This window comes from Camarhynchus parvulus, chromosome 3 (assembly GCF_901933205.1).
Source record: "Camarhynchus parvulus chromosome 3, STF_HiC, whole genome shotgun sequence".
NCBI classification, from domain to species: Eukaryota; Metazoa; Chordata; class Aves; order Passeriformes; family Thraupidae; genus Camarhynchus; species Camarhynchus parvulus.
In genome coordinates, this window is record NC_044573.1 from 81,634,870 (window position 1) to 81,657,410 (window position 22,541).

The window sequence follows — 22,541 nt, forward strand, 5'->3', positions numbered from 1 at the left end:
TGTCTAACCTGTTCTTTACTTCCCATACTAGAAATTCCACAATCTCTGGGTAATTTGGTCTAATACTAATCTATTCTTATCCAGCTAGCTACTAAGGCCTTGCAGAGAATCCCAACTGAGTTAAACCTCACAAAGAAAATGTAGAATCCTTAGTTTTGAATTCATACACTCTCCTGAAGATAAGCAATTTACATTTACAACACATAGGGAGTTACATCATAGTCATTATCAAACTATTAAGAGGATCAAAGTCAACAGTCCCCTTTATTTGCAACAGTGAAATTATACTGGACATAACAAAATGTTTGCTGATAAACCTTTAGAAAATCATTGTGCAACTCAGATTTCAGTAAAATTTGACAGATGGAAAATATGCAATGGGAAAATAGTGGAAGTTATGTGAACACTAGAAGTAGCAACAGTCTTGTTTGATACAGATTTGCAACCCATATGATTGTAAGTGCCAGTGAAAGTTTTTCATATGACAGGAACAGGAAATGCTTCCATGCAGAATTTTTCAATTTAATAAAGTGAGAAGTCAGTCCTTTTTCTTAGTTGGCACAGTTGTAAGACTCTCCTTTACTCGACTGCCTTTTTACTTAAGACTTTGAGGGAAGTATTTTTAATCTAAAATCTTCTAGTAAATTTGTTCAAATTTAACATGCAAATATGAGAGGAGCAGAAACACATAAAGGGGAGAGGGGAAGAACAAATCTGCAAATAATTGTGTGTTTCATACAAGAAGCAGATTATCTGATTTTCAGAATACATACAAGTAAACATTTCTTAGTTTTAGATTAAAATGTGAGGAGGGAAATTTCAGCCTTTAAGTGAACAAATACAATAATTAAATTTAAAACAGATGAACTTACAGATGAATACTAAGTGAAGTGGTGAGATATGCTGATCATCTGCCACTGTATTTGCAGAATTCAGCATTTTATGAAAAAAAGCAAAAAAGATGGTTCAAGTTGCAATACTTAGCTAGATAGAAAATCTGTAGAATGTCAGCTCCTGCTAAAGTTAGTGTGAGATGGCTGCAGTATGCCATACTGAACTGAACCTTCATTGGCATCAGACTCCTCATTCTGGTCTGTAATATTAAAAAAAATAGGATAGGTATAGGAGTAGGACTTGACTAAGAATCAGCTATGAAAGATGTTTTGCGTTTGGATACAGCATTTCCCTCCAATATAAACAAGCTGAAAGCAAAATAATAGAGGAGGATCAGGTGTCCAAGTTCAAAGATGAAGAAAGTATTTTTTCCTTACTAATATATTTTGTGGAAATTAGCTCAGAATCAATTATTGTTACAAAACCAAGTCCCTACAATACTGGCAACTTGGATTAACTGCAATTTGCACCTGTAGTCAAAGCAAGAGATACTTGGAAACTGTTTATGTAGACACATAACTTTTCAAAATTACTTCTATCAACTAATGGCCTGCATTTCCATAAGCAGACTAAAAGTTTAGGTCCAAAATAAAATGTGATTCCTCTAACTACCTGACTGTGCCACCAGTTTCCAAACATTTACCCTCCGAAGGTCAAGTTGATGTGCACTGTACCCTTCTGCCTGTTACTACTGCACAAACCTCTGACCTTCCCATCAGCATTTCAATTGTATCAATTCTTTCCACAGCTCACTCTCTAGGCCAGTATAGAAATGGATAAAACCTCATTTTGAGAATTCAAAACCTTGTGTTCTTTGGCATTTTTTCCACTTCACTGGCTTCTTTTTTCTTGTCAATGCATATTTTAACCTACACACACACAGAGCACACTGTACACTCTGTAATAGATGTTAACAGTTATCACCCCATGTGGAAAGTACAGACAGGGCTACAGAGGAAAGTACAGACAGATGTGAATGAGCTCTGCATGTGCTCTTGATGAGCTGGACATAAGCCAGTGCTCATCTGAAATCCTTATAACTCCGTTAGCACAATGCTCTCCACAAGCTCTTTCTCTCAGCAATGCTTTTAGCTCAAGCAGGGCACCATGCAAGGTCAGAGCTAACGTGTCTGGAAACACAGGCAGAGCACTGTCTCAGTTGTTTTCACTTGTACATGAAGCAATGCCACAGGCCTATGCTCAAATATTCTTCAGTTTCTTCAGTTTTACAACTCACTGTATGTATTGGAAAACTTTCTGACTTTGTACATACATTGAAATAACATGCAGTTTTTCAGCTTTCAAAATCAGCCCTGTGAGTTTGCACAGAATCATATTATACTTACAAAGAGCTAAACATTGGCAGCAAGGAGCTATGCATGCTTAATTAACAAGATATATGTGTAGCTGAAAATATAAGAAAAGCGTGACTTACTACAGAATGCCCCTAAGACTGGCTTCTGGGAGTTTAACTGCATGGGTGAACTTGCAGAACTAAGGTCCTTAATGCCTTTCAACTATACAAGAAAAGCTCTAAAGGAGTGGAATCAAATCCAAGTTCATTCACTCACTATTACCAGTATTGAAAAGACAAGCTGTTAAAGTTATACAACATGCAGTGGGAATAAGAAAGGCTTAGTGACGATAAGAACTGCAAACTCAAGCAAAACCTTTTTAAACATGAATGAATAGACCTTTTCTCCTTTCCCTGGTATTTCTGTTCTCTCTCCCTTCAAAGAGTGCATGCTTTGTACCAGTTTGCCTTATATTACATTGTACACAAATTTGTCCGTTTTAGATTACCACAATGGAGAGCAACCTGAAGACAATAGAAGAGGAGAACAAAGTAATTGAACAGCAAAATGAGTCTCTTCTTCATGAATTGGCCAATTTAAGCCAGTCTTTAATTCATAGTCTAGCTAATATCCAGCTGCCACATATGGTAAGTGATTGAGAGCACAAGTTAAGGAATTTGGCGATCTTCAGTTCACCTCATACAATAGATACCTTTTTTTTATGTTTATGTTTCATCAACCAGTTGGATATTTGTGGTAACAGCACTGAAACCATAGAGATACATTTAACTGCTAACAGACATGGAGGGCCTGTTCCAGTGTATCCTGTAAAATTAAGTAAGAACTAAATAGGCTTTTTAAATATTATAAAAATGGTGGCAGTATGCCTTGCTAATATGTTATGCTTAAATGAATATACGATTAAGAAAATAAAAGTTGTATATGAACTACTATTTAATATCTCGTAGGAACCAATCAATGAACAAAATTTTGATGCTTACGTGACCACTTTGACGGACATGTATACAAATCAAGATCGTTATCAGAGTCCAGAAAATAAAGCCCTACTGGAAAATATAAAGCAGGCTGTGAGAGGAATTCAGGTCTGAACAGCTGCTATAGTGATGAAAATCTTGCTTAAAAAAAGGATGCCTCTTGTTTTTTGCTGCTGTAATTTACCAGAAAGTGTTATATATTTATTTCTGTTTGAAACAGTGTTATGCTTACAAGACTTCATAATGATTTTATGTCTTGCTTTAAAGATAGTAACTGCAGAATAGTTTTTTGAATACATTCACATTTTGTACGTTTTCATATAAGCTGACATAGTGTGATATGCCATGTAATGTTTATAGCTGCTAATGTATGCACATTTTTGGGGTATATATATTTCTGAAGAGGTAAGCTGATCAAAATAAATAGAGTGTAAATTCTTTTTAATGCTTTAGTGATTAAATGTTTTAGTATTTTGAACTGAAATGGACAAAAAAAAAACAGCTTTGAATGACAATGTTGCGGTCTGCAGCCACTTTTTAAACACTATCATTTTGCCTCATGTTGGAGGATTTTATGGGATTTACGAAGTACATTTTGTGTGCATATTGTTTCATAGCAAGAATTGGTTGCAAAAATGCTTTATTTTTGAACAATGCTTGAAAATATTATGTGACTTTTGTTTTTGAAGGATGGTGTGTGGTGGGGGCAATAAAATGAGGTTTTTTGAATTCCAAGAAAATGGCATGGATTAGATGTAAGTTACAAAATGGGTAATTTATTGTAAGACAACATCAAGCCATGGAAACTTGACAGAAGATTCAAAGCAGCTTAAACAGCACTTTTTAATTAACTTCTAAGCATTACATGGTATGAATATGGGAACTTCCATTATGAAAAGAACTATATCAGAGGTGGACAACGTGAAGATTTCAGCTTTTGTTTTCCAATAAACTTTGGAGCCAACATTCTCTTATTTCTACCGGACTGCTAGTGCCCCTCTGAACTATCTGTTATAGCAATGTAGTTCATCTTTCAGAAATTCTGTGGTTTCAATTCAAGACGAAGGACAATATTTAAAAGTTAATATTGCCTTTTCACATCTTTAATTTTGGGATAAATACAAATGATCTGTGTCTTTTAGAGTTACTGAACTGCATTCATTGCTACCTGTAGTAGGAATGCAGTTCAGTAAAGATTTTTCCTTTTGCTTTGCCAAACATTCGATCCCATTCTTAACATTTTGATATTTATGTTTTGCTTTCTGTTGGAGAACAATCATTACTGCAGCATTCACATATGCTTTGTATTTGTTCTACTATCACCTATTGCAAAAATGAATGCAATCAAATTTTTAATGTAATTAAATATACTTCAGCACTTTTTTTGCTTTAAACAGGATCATTTTAAGGTAAAACTTACTTGTACCTTCAAGATTTGATTGTTTTCTTCAAAATGACTGCACTATATGTATGCATAAGACCACTTTTTATTACTACATTTTTCTTTTTTAAGTAGTAAATTTGGTGATGTGTTGTGTTTTACAGATGTTGAATTTATTTAAATTTGATAGCATATCTTTTCCTTCCATGTCTTGATGTTATGCAGAAAGTACAAAAGTACTTTAAAATTTTGTTATGAAAAAGATGGGTTTTGTAAAAAATAAAATATTTTTAGCAGAACAGGACTTACAGGGTCATTGTCCCCACAATGTGCCAGTTGACTATTTGCACTTACCTTGCCCTATATATCCATACGGAGGTGTGCAATTTCTTGTGTCATTAGCCTTGTGACACTAAACCTGAACAAATTATAGTGGAAGCCATTATGGCCAATCCAATAATATTGCTAAGGGAGACTACAGGGATCTCACAACAAATATTCTGATACAATACTCAACCTCGGTATATATATATATGTATAAATATATGTATATCCCAGCGGCACTTTATACTATTCACTGTACAAAAGCTTACAGTTTTCCACGAGGACTTTAATAACTAGCTGGGAAAAGATTATGTAATTACTTTGGGGCTCTGCAGTATCTTATCTGTACAGTGCCCTTTTTCTGTTGTGCTATTAGTTGTAGCTGCCATGCTCAGAATTGCCTTTTTGAGAGCTGAAGCAAGGTGCTTGTTGTTCACCTTCTGCCATATATATTGTACTTTTGCCCTAGCCTCCTTTTAGGGCTTTCATTGTTCATAATGGCATATGCATTTTTCCACTGCATTGTGTCTGCAGCTTCTTTGCCAATATAGTAATGCTTTCAGTAGAGTAATAGATAGTATCAGTTTTGGATTCTTATTGTTATCACCTATGTACAATGAAAAGGGATTTTAAGCACAAATCTGCTGCTCATCTAATGTTGGTACATAATATCAAATCAAAAGTTATCTGTGACTATTATATAGGGATCACAAAGTGTCACATATTAGAATGCTGACCTTTCATATGAAATTATTGTGAGTCATCAGAGTTTATTTATTATAACTTATTGTTCATATTCATTTCTAAGTTAATTTAAGTAATCATTTATTAAGACAGAATTTTGTATAAACTATTTATTGTGCTCTCTGTGGAACTGAAGTTTGATTTATTTTTGTACTACACGGCATGGATTTGTTGACATTTTAATTTTGCTATAAATGTGTGGAATCACAAGTTGCTGTGATACTTCATTTTTAAATTGTGAACTTTGTACAAATTTTGTCATGCTGGATGTTAACACATCTTACTCTAAATAAATAAAAAAATGTGTTGCCACATTTGTAGCACAGTGGTTCTATGATCACTTTCAGCATTTTCACTTTATTTTATAGATTACATTACTACAAGGAAATCCTCAGAGACCTTTTTTAACAGGAAGACTTGGCTGTTGATGCCTCAAATTCTGCCCACAGAGATGCTCTTCAAATGATGCTCTTCCCACTCTCCATAAATGCATAAGCACAATATATTTTTCTAACATTTCCCTAGAAAGAAATTGAATAGTGTTTTGGCCCAAATAGTGTGACTAAAGTGTTGTGTGCAATATATTTAAATAAATTAATAATGTATTTAATCATACATTTTACATGTATTTTAATCATATCATTTAATGATAATCAGGTACCTAGACTCAAAAATGAGGAATAAGCCAATGGAAAATGAACCTGAGTTGGAAAGCTTTTCCCTTTCTTCTGATGTGCACCAAGGCCTCAAGCTGCTTTTAGAACCAGTCAGCTGAAGAGTTGAATGACAACAGTCAGCCAACACTTGTGGTCATCACAGCCTGTGGCAGAAACTGACACCATCAGTACATCTGTCACATGCCATATTCTGCACCACGATGTAACCCATGTTACCCCTGCAGTGACTTAATAACTGCTTTAGATTCCACTAGCAGTTTTATACTACAACCTAATTAAAAACATCTTCCTTGAAAACAAACAAGAGTAACTACACAGAGAATTGGTAATTAATTTATTAATAAGCATAATTACGACTTTACCATATGCTTGGGTTCCTGTATTGAATATATTTTAAGTCCAGTGTTATGCAGTGGTATCAATAATTAATGCTGTATGTTGTCCCTGCATGCCATTCCTCTTAATTGCATTCCTTAGAGATCATCCTAAATGACCAAGACAGGAGCACCAAGACAAACTCTGGACTGTCTCTCTGCCCCTAGCAAAGGCTGATCAGCTGTTGGGGAATGGGAAACTTACAGAGGGTCCAGGACACTTCGCACAGCAGAGAGCAGAACAGGAAGGCAGGAAAAGCCATGCAGTCAACTACAGAAATCACTGCAAGAAAGAGGAGGATAATCTGCATGTATACACAATGTGATACAAATGCTTTTGTAGGTAAGATGGGGAACGTTTCAGAAAATCTGGTCTTCTTCAGCATCACATGCAAAATTTTAGTCTTAATCATTCGTATATGATCAATTTTCTTAACCTTATGACACTATGATCATGTACAGCTATAGAAGTTATTTTCATATCAGTATTTGATACCTCCAACTGTGAGACTTTTTATAGTAAAAAAAACCAAAACCACAACAAACCAGCAACGCTTAAAAAAAGAATGAGAAACAACAAGAGGTGAACAGATGAAAAAAGTGAACATTTGGAGGATAGCTGTGTTTTCAATCTCAGTACATCATGTATGATGCAGAGTATCTAAAGGCATCATGTTCTCTACATTAGTAGTCAGATGAGCAGTGAAGTAGTTAATGCCACTCCCTTCTTCTGTCTCCTGCCAATGTCAGTATCTCTTCTGACAAATCCTTTTGCCAAAGGGTGTAAGCCAACTCCTCTGGTCCTGCAGGACCATTTTTCCATTTTTTTTTGATCAACAGGCTATTCTCTGTGCTTGTGGACTTAATCCTTCTTGAACTTTTTTGACTCAGTCCTTCTTGAGCCTCCTGTGCCCAGTATCCCAAACAATGTCTTCATAAATAACACTAGACCTCTCTGTTCCTATTGCCCCAAAATACTTTGCATGTCACTACATCCTTGTACATTTTGCTTTTTCTTGATCATTCACTGACAACTCTTAGACCTGTGACCAACTGCTACATTTTTATCAAGTTTTGTAATGGATAAAAAAAATTCTATTATCTTTAAGTAATTTCTAACCTTGCCTTTCTATTTAGTCCATCATACCATCAAGTTCTTTATGTATAATATATCAATTCTGTGCTTCTCAATCTTCTCGTCTTTGGTCATTCCTGGTTTTGTTGTTTCAAATCACTAATGGGATTATGTGCCTCAGTAGTACCAAAAAGAAAAAAACTATGTCAGAAACTGTGTGCATAAATAACTTTGAAGTCTGTCTTGTCACTACTAGAGTTTTACTTCCTCATAAAGCAGTGGGGAAGATGTGGAATGGAGCATGTGCAATCAATTATTCATTCAGCACTTTTTGTGGAGAAAAACAGATCTAAGTCTAGAGGAAGAGTTTTCATTACAGGCGCTTTTTTCAATAGATTGAAATTGATCTCTAAGCAGAACATTTAACCCAGCTGACAGTAGACTTGATTTTCTTCACTACCTCTCATGAATGATAAGGAATAATTTGGGGGTTCTCCAGATTCACTGACTGTACATTGAAAATCACATCTCTTGCAAATGCCTCCAAAAAGCATGATTAGCCCAACTGTCTGGGAAAGGTTCAAAACACACACAAAAACAGAAGCTGCAGAACTACTAAACATGGTGTCTTGGTTTGGAAAAGACAGGAGTCTGCTAAGGAAGGCAGGAGCCTCCCCTGAAATGGAGAATGTAAACCCTCCCCACCCTCCGAATTGCTATAATTTTAAATTAAGGGACTCTGAGGCAAAAATATGGGAGCAGGAAGTAACAGTTCTTTAATAGGGAAGAAATAAAAAGAATAAAATAAACAATGCAGTCCACTAGAACAACACTGACAGAGTCAGAACCCAACCTGACACCCTGTTGGTCAGGGTGTTGGTGGTAGTCCAATCGAAAATGTGGCTGCAGTCCTCTGAAGTATCAGGTGTGGTTCTGTTGGAGCAAGGAGGATCTGTAGAGAAGGATGTAGTCTTCCTCTGAAGATCCAGTGGAGGAAGAGGTAGCTGCTGTTCCTCTGGGGAATCCCGTGGAGAAAAGCCTTGCTGGAGTTTCAGAATCTCATACTATATAGGGGTAGCAGTGCTTGGCTCCTCCCTCTGGGCCGAGCATCTCACAATGGGATGTTATAGTTCTTATCAGTCATGCAGTGACATTCAATAGTCTGTTATCAGCAGAGGTCCCCTCCCGAGGAAGGTGTGAATGTGGTCACTCAAAGAGAGAGATAAGGCAAACTGCCCACTTGACAAAAGATAATCTGCCATACAGATGGTAATGGAAAACATCTTGCATGCAATCTTCAACACATGGTCAGTAAGAAGCAAAAGAAACAGGACTATCAGACCATCAAAAATGCAGACATATACAAAATGGAGCAAGTAGCAAAAAAAAGATAGGAACACTCGTGATGGGATAATGCACAGCCCCTTCAAGAAGGAAAGGAATGCACGGTACAGCGGAGCTAGAGGATGCCCCAGGGATGCCAAGTGGGTGTTTCTCAGAAGTAATTAAGTTTTTATGATATTGACCCATTGACACTTGCACTTGCTTCTGGTCTTTGCATTATACCCTGGACTCTGCCCTGTCCAAAGGTTTTGATATTTTTGCTACATGATTCAGGCAGCCAATGAGAGAAGCTTTAACCTTAAATTAGCTTTAGATGAGTCTTGACTTTGTGATCTGAAAATAAGAAACTCTTAAGACTGAAAAGTCAAACTGCTTCGTGAGAAAACCTGTCTCCTACTGCACACCAAACATTAGGGCTGCACACACTGACATTGAGCATATGTCTGAGGAGCAACCAACTGTGCTGTGGAGGTGACTGATGAAGTTTCTTTCTTCAGCCCTGAAATGCTCTGTATGTCGGATGACCCGCATTTGTGAGTACCTGTTACTTTGCTCAAGCACCCACTTTCCATTTGACGCTTTAAGAAAATGAATATCCCCCTGAAGGACAGAACCTCAGGCCAGGTTATCTTCTTGGTCAGATCTTGTCAGATCAAGCCTCACTGGAGGATTTCCCTTGCTTCTGGCTCTTCTGGTGATGCTTGTCCTGCTGTTCCCTCGCCCGTAGCTCTGGGGCTGCCGGCAGTGAGTGGTCCCAGGGGCAGCAATACCTGCAGCAGCTTTAGGGAGAGCAGCAGCTGCAGCAAAGGCTTCACTGGGGTGACAGCAGCGCTAACTGCTTCAAACTATGCTTTAGAGAGCACTTCTGGTTTAGATCCTTTCCTGTGGTTATTTGTTATGAAAGTGAGGCATAAATTTATATCCAGCCATTACTTTTAATAGGAACAATTCAAACGGCACAATGTTTTTTCCATTTTTTGGTGGTGATTATGAGATGGCTCTGGTTATTTTTAAATTGGTTTGTTACTTCAATTAATAGAAGTAAATGTGCTAAATTCAATGGTATCTGAACAGTATGCAGCTAGAAAATGACCATTCTAACATATGGAATTGCTTTTATTCAGTTCTTCACTGACCATGGCCTTTATAATGAGCAAATGGAAGTCATTACTGGATTTACACATTAAGGAGATGTTAACAAAATGAAAACAGATTTTCAGACAGAAATTGTTTTCTGTATGGACCACCTTGTCCTTGCTTGAGACATTTTAAGGAGATTATTCTCTACATGCATGGAACTGAAAATTTCTTTTTTTTTGTAACATTAACATGAAAGACTAGTGTGTGCACATGTGCATATAATCCTTAATTGTGAAGTGTGCCACTCACAAAATCCACAATCATGCCTTGGAGCCCTGAGACTCTGCCCAGATGGATGCCCAAGATGTGTGAGCCACAGTCATATTGAAGGAGATCATTGTTAACACCTCCACCAACATGTTCAGGCCTAGACAGAAGTAAGGTCTTGCTCAGATATCAGTAATATCTAAACTTTATTGCTAAAATAGATATTTCAGCTCTTCTGACTACACATGACATGATACCTATGTATCTCTCATGTCCACGTTCCCAGATACATATGTAGAGTTAATCTCTGATTAAAAATGCTGATACCCCAAAACTCTATTTTCCTAAGAAAAAATGGAGAGCCCTTTCTATGCTATACCTCTTGGACCAAAAAAGAATTTTATCTTTATATCACTAACATTTTCGGAAAACTACAAAAGAGAAAAGTTCACAGTAAAATCTAGTTTTGCTGCTCCTCCTGGGAAAATGGCATGGTAACAGTAATAGCAGCTAATTTAACCAATTCAAGCCTATTCAGGAGAAAGTTCTTTCTATCAGGTGCCAATTTCTCTGATTCTCATCTGCTTAGTTATATGGTCCTTTACAAAAAAAATTATCTTCTGAAAATTCCCTTGTAGTTATTTCACTCTTTCTCATTTGCACCATCTATTGTTATCAGAATGCATGTGAGGACAATTTTTGAAAATTACTTAAGCTGAATTTCTATCCCATGAGTAAGGTCTAGAGCATACTGTCTGGAAGAATAATTCATTCCAGGAGAGAGAAAGGAATTATCTTTTTTAAGAAATAGCATTTACTGTAGGACAGCTGATACAAAATACTTAAAACCAAGAGCAAAATGTGATATGTCTAAAAACAGATATTGCAGTATCAGCAGAACTGCTAAGTTTTTGTAGTCATAACTTTTGGGAATGTATAATTTTAAGCCATTTTGAACTGACTGGCATGAAAAGGGACTCTTTCAGGGTAGGTGGGTAAATAAGAAGTGATAGCAATATTCATGGCAAAGGTTGCACCTCTCCTTGGATGTGCTGGCTCAGGCGAGGCTGCTAGCACTGCACAGGAGGTGATCTCATCTGTAGATAGGGATCATGAAAACCATTCCATGGTGCATCTTGTCCACGCATGATCAGCACCTGTCTGAACAGAGATGATCAACACCTTGGGAAGTCATTGTTCTCACATGCTTCCCTAAGAAAATCCTGGATAAACCTTGATTTTACCTTGATTTTTTGAGCTGCAATTTGAATTCACCCACTATTTCCTAAGGAATCTGAGACACAGTTAAACATTCATGACAAACAAACCCATAGATAAAAGACAAAATAAAAATGGTAAATTTAGATAAAAGGTAAAATAAAAAAGGTAAAACAAAAAGGTAAAGTATATATGCCACCAATAATGGCATATAGCAGCATATATACTCATAACAGTACTCATCTATTAAATGATCTGTTTTAAATGTTCCAAGTGTTCTTTCTTCAAATCTCACTGCAGTCAAGAAGTAGTATGACTATAATGCAAAATCTGAGTGTGGCAAGGTCCTGAGCTGGCTTTGAAAAGATCTGCCTAGGAATTCTTTTCCAAAAGAAGACCAAAACTATTTTAAACACAGAAAAAGACAGGTTTTTAACAAAAGTAAGAGGAGATTTTTTTTAAGCAACTAGAAGAGAAATAAAAAGATTTTTCAGGTGTTCTCATGAGCTCCTTGCAAGCATGTCCTTGCTTCTAAGCTAACTAACAACGTTGTGTGTCATTGGCTAAGTCCTGGCTTATGTCCCCTGGTCCTAGGAGGCTCCCGAAACCCTCTCTGAGAAGGAACTCCAGCTGTCTGCTCCAGATCTCTCAAACACTGACTGCTCCAGGGCCCTGCATTCACACAAAGGAGCAACCCTTGTGCTTCTGTGCCACAGGGTTCACCTTTCTTGGTATTTTTCAATAACACAAATTTATAAGAGTCAAATAAAATGAACCCCATGACTCAAAAATAGAAATGGAATTAGGAATCACTCAAGAACCTTCTAATGTTTTGGTTTTTAATCTAAGACCTAAAAACCTTGTGCATTGAAGAGAAGGGACAGGGAAAGTATGAAGAACGATGAAAAAATAAAGTAAATAAAATTTGAAATGGAAAAATAATGACTGTGTCCTTTCAATTCTGGTGCCTCTGAAAAAAGTTGCAAATAAATATTAGAAGTATGTTGTTCATATTGGTCTTACAAATGATACAGGGATTTTTTTTTCCATTTAAAAGCTAGTATTTTGTACTAAGATGCCTGCCAGCTGCCAGCTTCTTAATAGATACTTGTTAATGAGGACAAGGTCTCTTATGGTATGTTTCTCTGCAGAACAGGACATCTTAATTGCACTGGGGTTTTCAAATATTTTGCTTTTTTTCATGAAACAACAACAACAAAAAAGCAATTAAAAATCAAACAGCAATCCTGTCTCTTTCAAACTTATTACTACCTAAGAACTGTTTTGGCTGTTCTGCTAGAAAAATGAGACTGAGAAGAGAATGAGAATTGGCAATGAAAGAAAAACAAACAAAATCAGAAAAAATCAGCAAAAAAAATATAAACTTTGATAATTTTCTAAAATTCTTCCACCTAACTTTCAAATTATAAGGATAAATAATAGAGCCTTAACTCATATTTTGAAGATACTGCTACTTTCAGTCAGAATTGGATGGGAACAAATTATATTTTCCCCACACTATGCAAAAAGAGAGAAAGGAACTGAAGCAGCCAAACATCCATTTTGTGGATGAGATGGGACAAACAGATGAGTGGAGGCCGGTGGAACATGTACAGCAAGGATTGTGGAGAATAAGATTACTATCTGTGCAACTCAAGAGAATTGTGCATTACATTGATTTGCATGCAAAAGATGCCCATATTACTACAGGTTTTAGTAGTGGATTTTTTTCTCCATTTGCTACTTTAGCACACTCTGTTATTTTTACTCTTATCTAAGTCTTGTATGTGGAATGGCTGTTTTGCCTTGGCAGGTCATTATACATTCAAGGGCCAACAGGAAAGAGCTTGGCTGCAAGTGTGATATTTTGGTCATGATACCTGAGTTACAAATCAAGATCCCCCGATTTCACTGCCATTGTAACAATGTCCTGGGGCAAAGGACATTGTTTTGTTTTATTCTCTTTTTAGTACTTATTTGTCTGCATTCCCGTTTACAGGACTGTCTTACTCTCTAAAATTGCTTAATTCTAACCAGAGACTGTAACAAACAACAGAACATCAAAGGTGACTCGAGGAGGAAGATCAAACAGCAATTAGTCAATCCAGGGAGCAATTAGAGGACACTGAAAGTGCCCTTAGGGAGAGAACAGGACTGAGCTGGCCCACCCTAGCTGAACAGTCATATTGGCTTTGATCAGCCTGGAAAGCATGGATGAATTAAGGGAAGTCTATGATAGCCTCAACCTCAGACAACCTAGCTAAACACACCCTCATGCCTCTTGGTGTACCTTGGTATTTGACCTGAAAGTCTGAGAAACTACATCTTTCTGTTTTTAAACACAAACATCTATATGGAAAAATATATATTCTTCTGAATGTCCTGTTAAGTATTGCATTACTTCTGATTTTCCAAAGACCTTTGTCAAACTATTGCTGCAATCAAACTATGGTAAAATGATGATGTTCCAGACAAACTGTTGCATTTCACTGGAAGCTAAGGTCATGATGAATAGATCAGACCATTCCTGTCCTAGATTGTGTGATGTTGGTGAAGTTGCTCATGAGTCACCCTTTAAGCTTGTGAGGCATCTTGCCCAAGCTGGTCACCCAAGCTCAGCTGTTGTTAACAGTGAGGTGTCATTGCCAAAGGGCAAATCAGGTGATGAAAAAAACAGATGATGCCTGGAGGGGATGTCTGAATACCCCTTGGCCAGCCTCCCGCTGAAGTAAGGGCTGTTGCCAGCAATCTCTCCTAGCAGTCATGGCTTTGTCTAATCAAATCTTGAGAATGTTTCAGAAAGAGGATTCCCAGCATTACCATGTAACCTGTGCCCGTGCCACACTGCCATCCTAGTAAAAAATATTTTTGCACAGTATCTAACCTAAATTTCTCAAACCACAATTTACAACCATTACACCTATATCGCTGCTATTATATCATCTCCCACTGCAAAAAATGGCTTTGTTATATCAGTGTTGGTACTTTGTCTTCCAAGTGTCACAGGTTGCTGTTGGATCACAGCCTTAACCAAACTTCACTAGATGAAATAAGCCCAGATCCCTCAGTCTGTGCTCACAGTCATGTACTCAAGGCCGTTGGGCATCTTGGTGTTCCTCCTTCCAGCTTCTTGTCATCCCCTTTGATCTGGTAAGGCAGAAGAGGATGTGTCCTTCCAGGTGGGACCTCACATGCACCAGCTGTGGCAGAAAGCCTCCTTCTTTAATCTGTTACCTCTGTTTCTCCTGATTATGCTCATTAATTTAAAATTGAGAACAGAAAACATCTACATGCTCTGGAGAGTTGAACAGCATTTGTTCACCACTGCCTCCTGCATCTTTCCTAGGATTTCATATGCCCATGGCTGGGGCCTGTCTCTCCTGCCACCAGCTGCTCCCCCCCCGGGCTGGGGTTGGGATCAGTGCCATGGGGGAACCAGCGTCCAGCACATCCCTGGGATGTGTGGGCAGGGCTGTGGGGATGAGAATGGGCTGGAAATGGCAGTTTTGTTTAAAAGCAGGTCTTCTTGCCCTCACAGGGCTCTGGCCTTCCCCACAGCAGCTCCCTCTGCCCAGGGATCAGCTCTGCTCTTCCCAGATTGTCCCAGCACCCCAAGAGCCAGGCCCCTGGGCTCAAGGTGCCCAGGATCAGCCCAGTACCCAGCTGGGAAGTGGGCACAATCCCACAGTATTCGTCTGTCTTCAGTGAGGGCATTTGGTTTTATTTATGATTGTAAACAAGTGGCTGGTGGCTCTGATCCTCTGAGGCCTCCAGGCACAGCTGCAGAACAAATCATAGCCTGGAATCTCTTCTGGGTGAGGTATTTCCTCAGTGTAGTCGAGGGATTAAACTAATAACACCCAATTTCCCGCTATGCTGATATTAAGGAAAATTACTCTGTGGGAAACCAGGAGCTCATTGGTTCAAGTACATTTTCCTTTGGGAAAGTCTCTTCAGGGGAGTTTTCTTATTTTTATTTATCATCACAAGCAAACTCTTCCATTGTATGTTGGCTGACCATGTTTCTCTGCATTTTAAGTGGCTTGCCAAAGCAGGGCTTAATATTATTTATTTTATTTAGTATTTTTCTTAGCATAAAATTTAAAAAGCCAGAAGGATAAAAACAGGCTGTCCTTCTGTGCTATCTACTTTTCAAGCCTGGCTTCACTAGCCAGTGCAGGTTGGTAAGTGTTTTACCACTAATGTGTTACCTGTGAGAGTTGTGCGGAGTCAAACCAAAGGAATTAGGTCTAATAGATGCTTATTGCACAGCTGGTAAAAAACCAAGCTTATGGTTTATTTTCCTAAATATCAGATAAGGGGTAGGCAAGGTCCATTTCCTGCATGTAACAAACTGTTCCTTTGAAAGGGAGGACACATTAAAATGCATTGTCTGGAGGAACAGAAATATGTAGCAAATGTAAGTTGTACTGTTTGATTTAAGATACAGTAAGCATCTTTCCTTGAACACATTCACTAGCACCAGGTAATCTGGTTGAAGTGAAGTTTCAAAGGTAACTTGGAAGACAAGCTTTTCCTTTTGTTTTGTCAGTCACAGGCATTTATTATTATAAAGAAACTAGCAACACTTGTTCAGGTGTCTGCAAGTCACCAGGCAAATAAAGTTATCACAATTCACAGCTAGGCACATTCTTGTTCAAACTTGGACAGAACATCTTTTATGATGGAGCCAGTGAAGGAATAACTTCCTCCAGAAATTCATACTATATTCAGGAAAGGAGAATGGCAGCTTTTAAAGATATCAACATTACTATCCCAACTGAGAGGAAAAAGGATTTGTGAGTATTTGGAGACAGTATCCTCAATGCTCTTTGCTGTGCCAGCAGGTATCATAAACCCTCAAATGCCCATGGTGAAAGAAGTTACACTGCCTCTGACAGATCTGGCTGTGAAGACACACGAGGAGTTTCAAGAATGATGTATCTGAGTATAGCCTAAGCTTTCCTGAATAGTTGAGAAATGCTTATGAATTTATGAATTTTAATAATTGCTGACATGCCATCCAGCTACTCCATGACATTCACTTTGCATATAGAATAGAAATAAAAGGTAAGATTATGTGATTTCAAAACTAGTTTGTTTTGTTTCTGCCTTTAAAAAAATCACCAATCATATGTGATTTAATCTTTAATCTTTAGATCCCTGTGCTGCTATATTATCATGAAAACACATTAAATATAAGAAGTTTCTATGGTACTTTGTTCAAGATTTTTGTCAATATGGTCCTCTTAATTCTTACTATTATTATTGACCAAAAGGTTCTAATTAATGATCTACGTCATGATTCGGTGTCTGCTAGAGACAATGCAAAGCATTTTCACTGTCAGGTATCCGAAGATATGTTGAAATGTTTAGAATATCTGATTTTATATCCAAAGATAGAATGTTAACACGGAGATATAAACTAAACTGAAGAGGATTTAAGCATATATTTCTTATACCTGAATTTTTTGAAAAACAAAATATAAAAGTATTAACTGTTTGATCTTTTACAATTTTTTTTAGTACCTCACCAAAGCAAAATCTATGAGACTAAATTACTGGTATGGAATAAAACCAGCAAGTGGCAGTATTTGACAAAATTTGTGAGATGGATAGGAAGCTTTTAAAAGCAAATGGAGATTTACACTATATCTAACTATAAGGTAATCACTTCTGCTAGCATTTAGAAAGAAGCCTATCTCATTTCCAGCATATTGTTTTTTTCTTTTTCTTTTTCTTTTTTGTTAGGTCAACTCTTCAGCTAGAGAAATTGGAAACAGAAGACAAATTTCCCATGGATATTTATATGTAGGGTCAACAAAAATGACCCTGCACATTTTATAAAAATTCTTCTATAAAAACTGGCCAAGAATAGAAACACATATCAAAACCATTTGGAAGTTTTATTTATCAGAAATCTTCCCTACCAGCAATTTAGAATAGCATGCAATGAATATTAAAATCATACAATTATAGAGCTGTTTAGGAAAAGATCACCTTTAAGAACACTGAGTCCAACTATAAACATAACACCTCATTGTTCTGGATTCAACAGGGCATAAAAAAAGTCTAACTTAAATGATTTATGAAGCATCAATAACATATTCACCTAGAGCTTGGAAGTTGCATGTAACAAATGGCAAGAATGCTATAGCACACGTTACATCTAAATTGCCTAAGGACCATGAGAGTATCTATGCACTTTTATTCTCACTGTCGGAATTACAGGTGTAATAGCACAGATACTTCTGAGGCATAGCACAATAGTCTATCAAGATCCCAAATGCTAAAAACTTTCCAAAACAATTTTAATTTCCTATAGAAAACATAATTTTAACTGTGTACTTTTTTCTGGAAAATATATCATCATAAAGCACCAAATTTACACCAAGTAAGCTGTCATTATATTTTCCTAAATGCTATGGATATCTCAATTTGGCAGTATCTCTATATTGCTGTGTTTAATTATCTAACCTCAGATGTTCTGCTGCTTTCAGTACAGGCACTACAGGATGGCAGATTTACAGCTGCCAAGATGCTCTAATGTGAGTGGCATTTCTGCAACAAAAATTTACCTGTGCCAACATTTGCACTTTTTGGGTCAACAATGCCAGAGGTTTTCCTGGACCAGGAAGCAAATTTAATTTTCAGATTAAGACATGCTTATATCCCAACACTGATTACAAATGCAGAGGAGGTGATACACATAGCAGCTGCTTGCTGAATTGACATTGAAGTTATGAACTTTGTATCTGATTATTCTGTAAATTCTCTTCTACTTCAGACTGGTATCTTCTGCTGTAAAAGAGCTGATGTGGATGCATATGAGTTTCTGAGCAACTTAGTATGTTGAAATAGTAGACTTAAGCCCAACCCTGCAAGGATATTTAGAAATGCACCCAATTTAGAAGTGTACCTAACTGGTAAGATTCTTCTAGGAGTGTCTGACCGCCCTAGAAAATCAGTAATCATACTGACAGCAAGTCAGCAAGCCTTCCTTAGCTCCAGACACAGATTGAGCCCACGGGCTCTCAGTTGACCACTGGGTGGTAAAGGGAGCAGTTGTGTTGCTTTAGAGAAGGAGACACAGTGACTCATGGAAAACATAGTCAAAGATAATGAATCATCTATTTTAATTATGGGCCCATTTGTGACTTCCAGCATCACAGCAGACTTCCATGCTCTGATTTTCTTGATGAGGTATTTGACTTGATGTTAAAAAAGAAAAAAAAAAGTGTCCAAAAGTAATTCCCAGACTCATGGTCAAAACACAGGTTTTCACAGTGAGATTCAGAATAACAGAATCACAGAGTGGAGGAGGTTGGAAGGTACCACAATGACTAATCTGGTCCAAGCTCCCAGCTCAGACAGGGTCATTCTAGAGCACACGGAACAGGATTGCATCCAGACAGTTATCTCCAGTGAGGGAGATTCTACAACTTCCCTGAGCAATCTGTTCCATGAATGACTATAGTTAAGTTTTAGGCAAGAATGGCCTGTACACTGTTTCTCAAAGAAAAAGAGATGCAGGCAATGCTGCAGAAGTGTCATGGCTTATTTCTGGGGTGGAACTGGGGGTGCTGACATCCATAATTCATAAGAGAATGTGTTGTTGTTAGACATAATAGGTTAGTTGTGATCACTGTTACTATCATCATAGAAATAATGCACCAGTGCTCGCCTGGGATAGGCAATGTGTGGGTGATAAGGTATTGATCTGCTTAGGACTGACTAACATCACGTAAGGATGACAAAGTATTTAGGGCAATGTTAGAAATCTCAAAGCCACTCTAGTTGTTGTTGTTGTTGTTTGCTTTCAGGAAAGATTTGTTTTGAGAAAGTGTTAAGATCACGTGAGCTCCAGCTGCAACCATTATTCCTCTACGTGACATTCTAGCGGGTCCTCTTATACCTCCTTGCCTGTGCACCCACCTACCCAAAACCATCACCAGAAAGTAATTCAGGGCAAATCCAACAGATTGTCCTGGCTCAGCAGTCAAAGTCAAAGTCACAGAGAACAGTCCAAGGGTTATGTATGTGGGTTTTCAAACCAGGCAGAAATGGAAATTGGCTTGCTGGACTTGGTTCTTCCCATAAGGGTTTCTCTTTCCCTGATCTGTTTGTCCTCATCTTTTCTCTTTGCTTTCTTTTCTCCTTTCCTCACCTTACCCTTTCTTTCCCTTCTCCAGTCCCCTCATTTTGGCTTCCTTCTCTCCTCTCCCGAGGCGCAAGCTGCCGTCCCGCTCAGAGGGTGCCTCCACGCTGTCCCTTCCGCGCACGGAGCAGCAGCAGCCGGGCTGGCGGGCGGACCCCGGCCCCAGCGCGGCTCTGTCCCGGCGTGTGCGGAGGGCGGCGCGGAGCCCCGCGGGGCGGCCGCCCATCCATCCATCGCTCCGCCGGCCGGGGCGGGCCCAGCGCCGTCCCCTCCTCCAGCCCGCTCGGGGGCCGGGATCGCCCCGCCGCCGACCCGAGCGGCAGCCGGGAGCGGAGCGGGCGCGGCGCGGATCTGCAGGAGCCCCTCTGTCCTCCTCCTCCTCCTCCTCCTCCTCGCCCTCCGCCCGGCAGCATGGCCCGGTGCGAAGCGGCGGCCGCCCCCGGGCTGTGCCTGCTGCTGCTGCTGCTGCTCCGCGGTGAGGGGCTCTTCGCCCCCGCCGCCGCGCAGCCGCCGCCGCAGCGCGGGAGCGTGTGGTGCCCCAGCCGCTGCCTGTGCTTCCGCACCACGGTGCGCTGCATGCATCTGATGCTGGAGAGCGTCCCCGCCGTGTCCCCCCAGACCACCATCCTGTGAGTGCCCGGCGGGGGCTGCCGCGGCGGCCCGGGGCAGGGAGGGGGGCGGAGGGCGGCAGGAAGGGAGGGAGGGCAGAGGTGAAGGCGGAGGAGGGGATGGGTACCTGGGGCGAGAGGCGCTGGGCTGGGTGGCGGCGGAGCCTCAGCTCTTTGTCTGCGGTCGGGGGAGGGGGCCGGACCCGCGGCCGTGGCTCTGCCCGAGGGGCCCGGGCGTCCCTGCGCTGCTCCGGGGCTGCGCTCGCCACCCCCGGCCCCGCTCGGCCCCGCCGTGCACGGAGCGCTCCTGCCCGGCTCCGGCGGCGCGGGGTCGAGGCGGTCGGAGCGGTGCCCCCGGCTCTGCCGGGCTCTTAGAGGTGGATGTTCTGGTTAGCGTGCGGGTGTTGTGTCCCAGTATAGTCGTCCCTAGAAGGATTTCAGTACTTCCTTAGTATCCTGTTTAAAAGCATATTCAGGCGGCAGGGGGATCGACAGGGACATAGGTGACACTTTCTGCTCAATTCTTAGACATGTTGGGGATGTACGTGCAAACCGGGACCCAAGCCCTGGGCTTGCTGGAAGCGAACCCGGCTCAGATTCCTGCAGGGATTTGCGAACATTAGTTAATAACCAGTTTTTTAGTTCAGGCACAAATGTGTCAGTTGAAGTGCCGTTCCTGTGGTCACTGTTTTGGGTGTGATTGCATTGGTATAAATTTCAGTATTGACAATGATTGACATTTAATTCACATTGATTTGACTGGAACAGTTACCTTTCCAGGCGTATTTCCCTGCAATAAAGGCAAAGTTCCAAATGAACATCACACACTATTTTGTTTCGTGGCTTACTAAGAGGAACAGATTTGTTCCACTGACCTGCTTATATGTTACTTGGGCTCGGAAAGCTCTTGGCACCAGCCCTGCCCTTTCCTTACACACACTCCGCTGTGGAAGCTGAGCAGAGCTTGGCCCTGGGAATTTTCTGCGGGGCCTCCTGTCATAAATTAACTTGTGACTTTGTCAGATATTTTCAAAAGGGGTCTCTAAAGCCTTGCTGTGTTTCAGCTTCCAAGTATTATTTAATGTGAAGAGTACAGTCATTTAGCATTAACTGAGTCCCTCTTTGGCAAGAAGTGCAGGCTTTTGGCAGAATTGGATTAGTCCTGCAGTACTTGTAAACCTTTTAGGGAACAGTACAGGAAGTGGGTGGTTAATGTTTCTTACATTTGAAACAAAGTACATTTACAGAACACCTTTTGCCTTGAGATTACAGGAAATCGTGTAAAGCTAGTTTTTGGGAATCATCTTAAATGAAAAAAAAAGTCTTAGAGTGGAGTCAAGTCTTAATGGCTTGGTTTAGTCTTAAAGGTAGAAGAGTCTGCAACAGCAGAAAATGTTAGATTAAACCTCACCGGGTGGAGCTCCCCTTACGGTGGGTATTTATAATCTTGCAGTGAGTCAGAGGAGAATGTGTGAACAATGCAAGCATTATACTCGTCTAACTCCGCTAATATATCAAGTTGTCTAGTATCCAAAATGTGAATTATCATTCTGGTAGAATGCAAGCTACCATGCTGCAGAAGTAATGCAGAAGAAGTTTATATTTTCAGCTTGACAAAGAATGGTTGTTTTCAAAATATGCCTGCAGATGACCAGCATTCTTCAAGACCTAGTGGTGGCCTTACTTGTCATCTAGTGATGGGTATTATCCGTTCTGAACAACTGACTGGGGAACTATTGTAAATAAAATAGGCAGTATTACATCTGTAAATACTCAGTTAGTCCTGCTACAGTTCTGCTGAATGGCTGTGAATGGAAAGGAGCTGGGTCAGAAGATAGTCAGGCAATATGAGTCTTTGGGACAAAGAACAATGGTACAATTGATTTAATAATCAGTAGTTTGAAGGTACCAATCATTCATAAGTAGCTTACCATTTTTATATGAATTGATTAGTTTTAGCTGTAAGAGGTACTTTCAGAATAACTATTACATGTCTGAGGTACTCGCTGAATTACCACTCATTTTTTTTACTTACCTGCAATGTTGAACTGTAGTTCTACACTGCACTTCACAGAGGTAGCCCATCACCTGTAGAGGGCTTTCTACA

At 39.6% G+C, this 22,541-nt stretch overlaps 2 protein-coding genes across 17 annotated transcripts in view; both read left to right on the plus strand.

Annotated features, from left to right (window-relative positions):
- Positions 1–5,945, plus strand: part of MYT1L (myelin transcription factor 1 like) — a 310,332-nt gene extending 304,387 nt beyond the window's left edge. For all 16 annotated transcript variants that reach the window (XM_030946699.1, XM_030946700.1, XM_030946697.1 and 13 more), the window contains 2 exons: positions 2,693–2,836; positions 3,158–5,945. In XM_030946699.1, coding sequence (XP_030802559.1) covers positions 2,693–2,836; positions 3,158–3,298 — 285 coding nt within the window. In that variant the 3' untranslated portion in view covers positions 3,299–5,945. The remainder of the gene's footprint in view (positions 1–2,692; positions 2,837–3,157) is intronic.
- A 14,154-nt stretch (positions 5,946–20,099) lies between these two features.
- The window catches only part of PXDN (peroxidasin), an 83,295-nt gene continuing 80,853 nt past the window's right edge, over positions 20,100–22,541 (plus strand). The window contains exon 1 of the mRNA XM_030946277.1: positions 20,100–20,455. Within this exon, the coding sequence (XP_030802137.1) occupies positions 20,238–20,455 (218 nt within the window). The 5' untranslated portion in view covers positions 20,100–20,237. The remainder of the gene's footprint in view (positions 20,456–22,541) is intronic.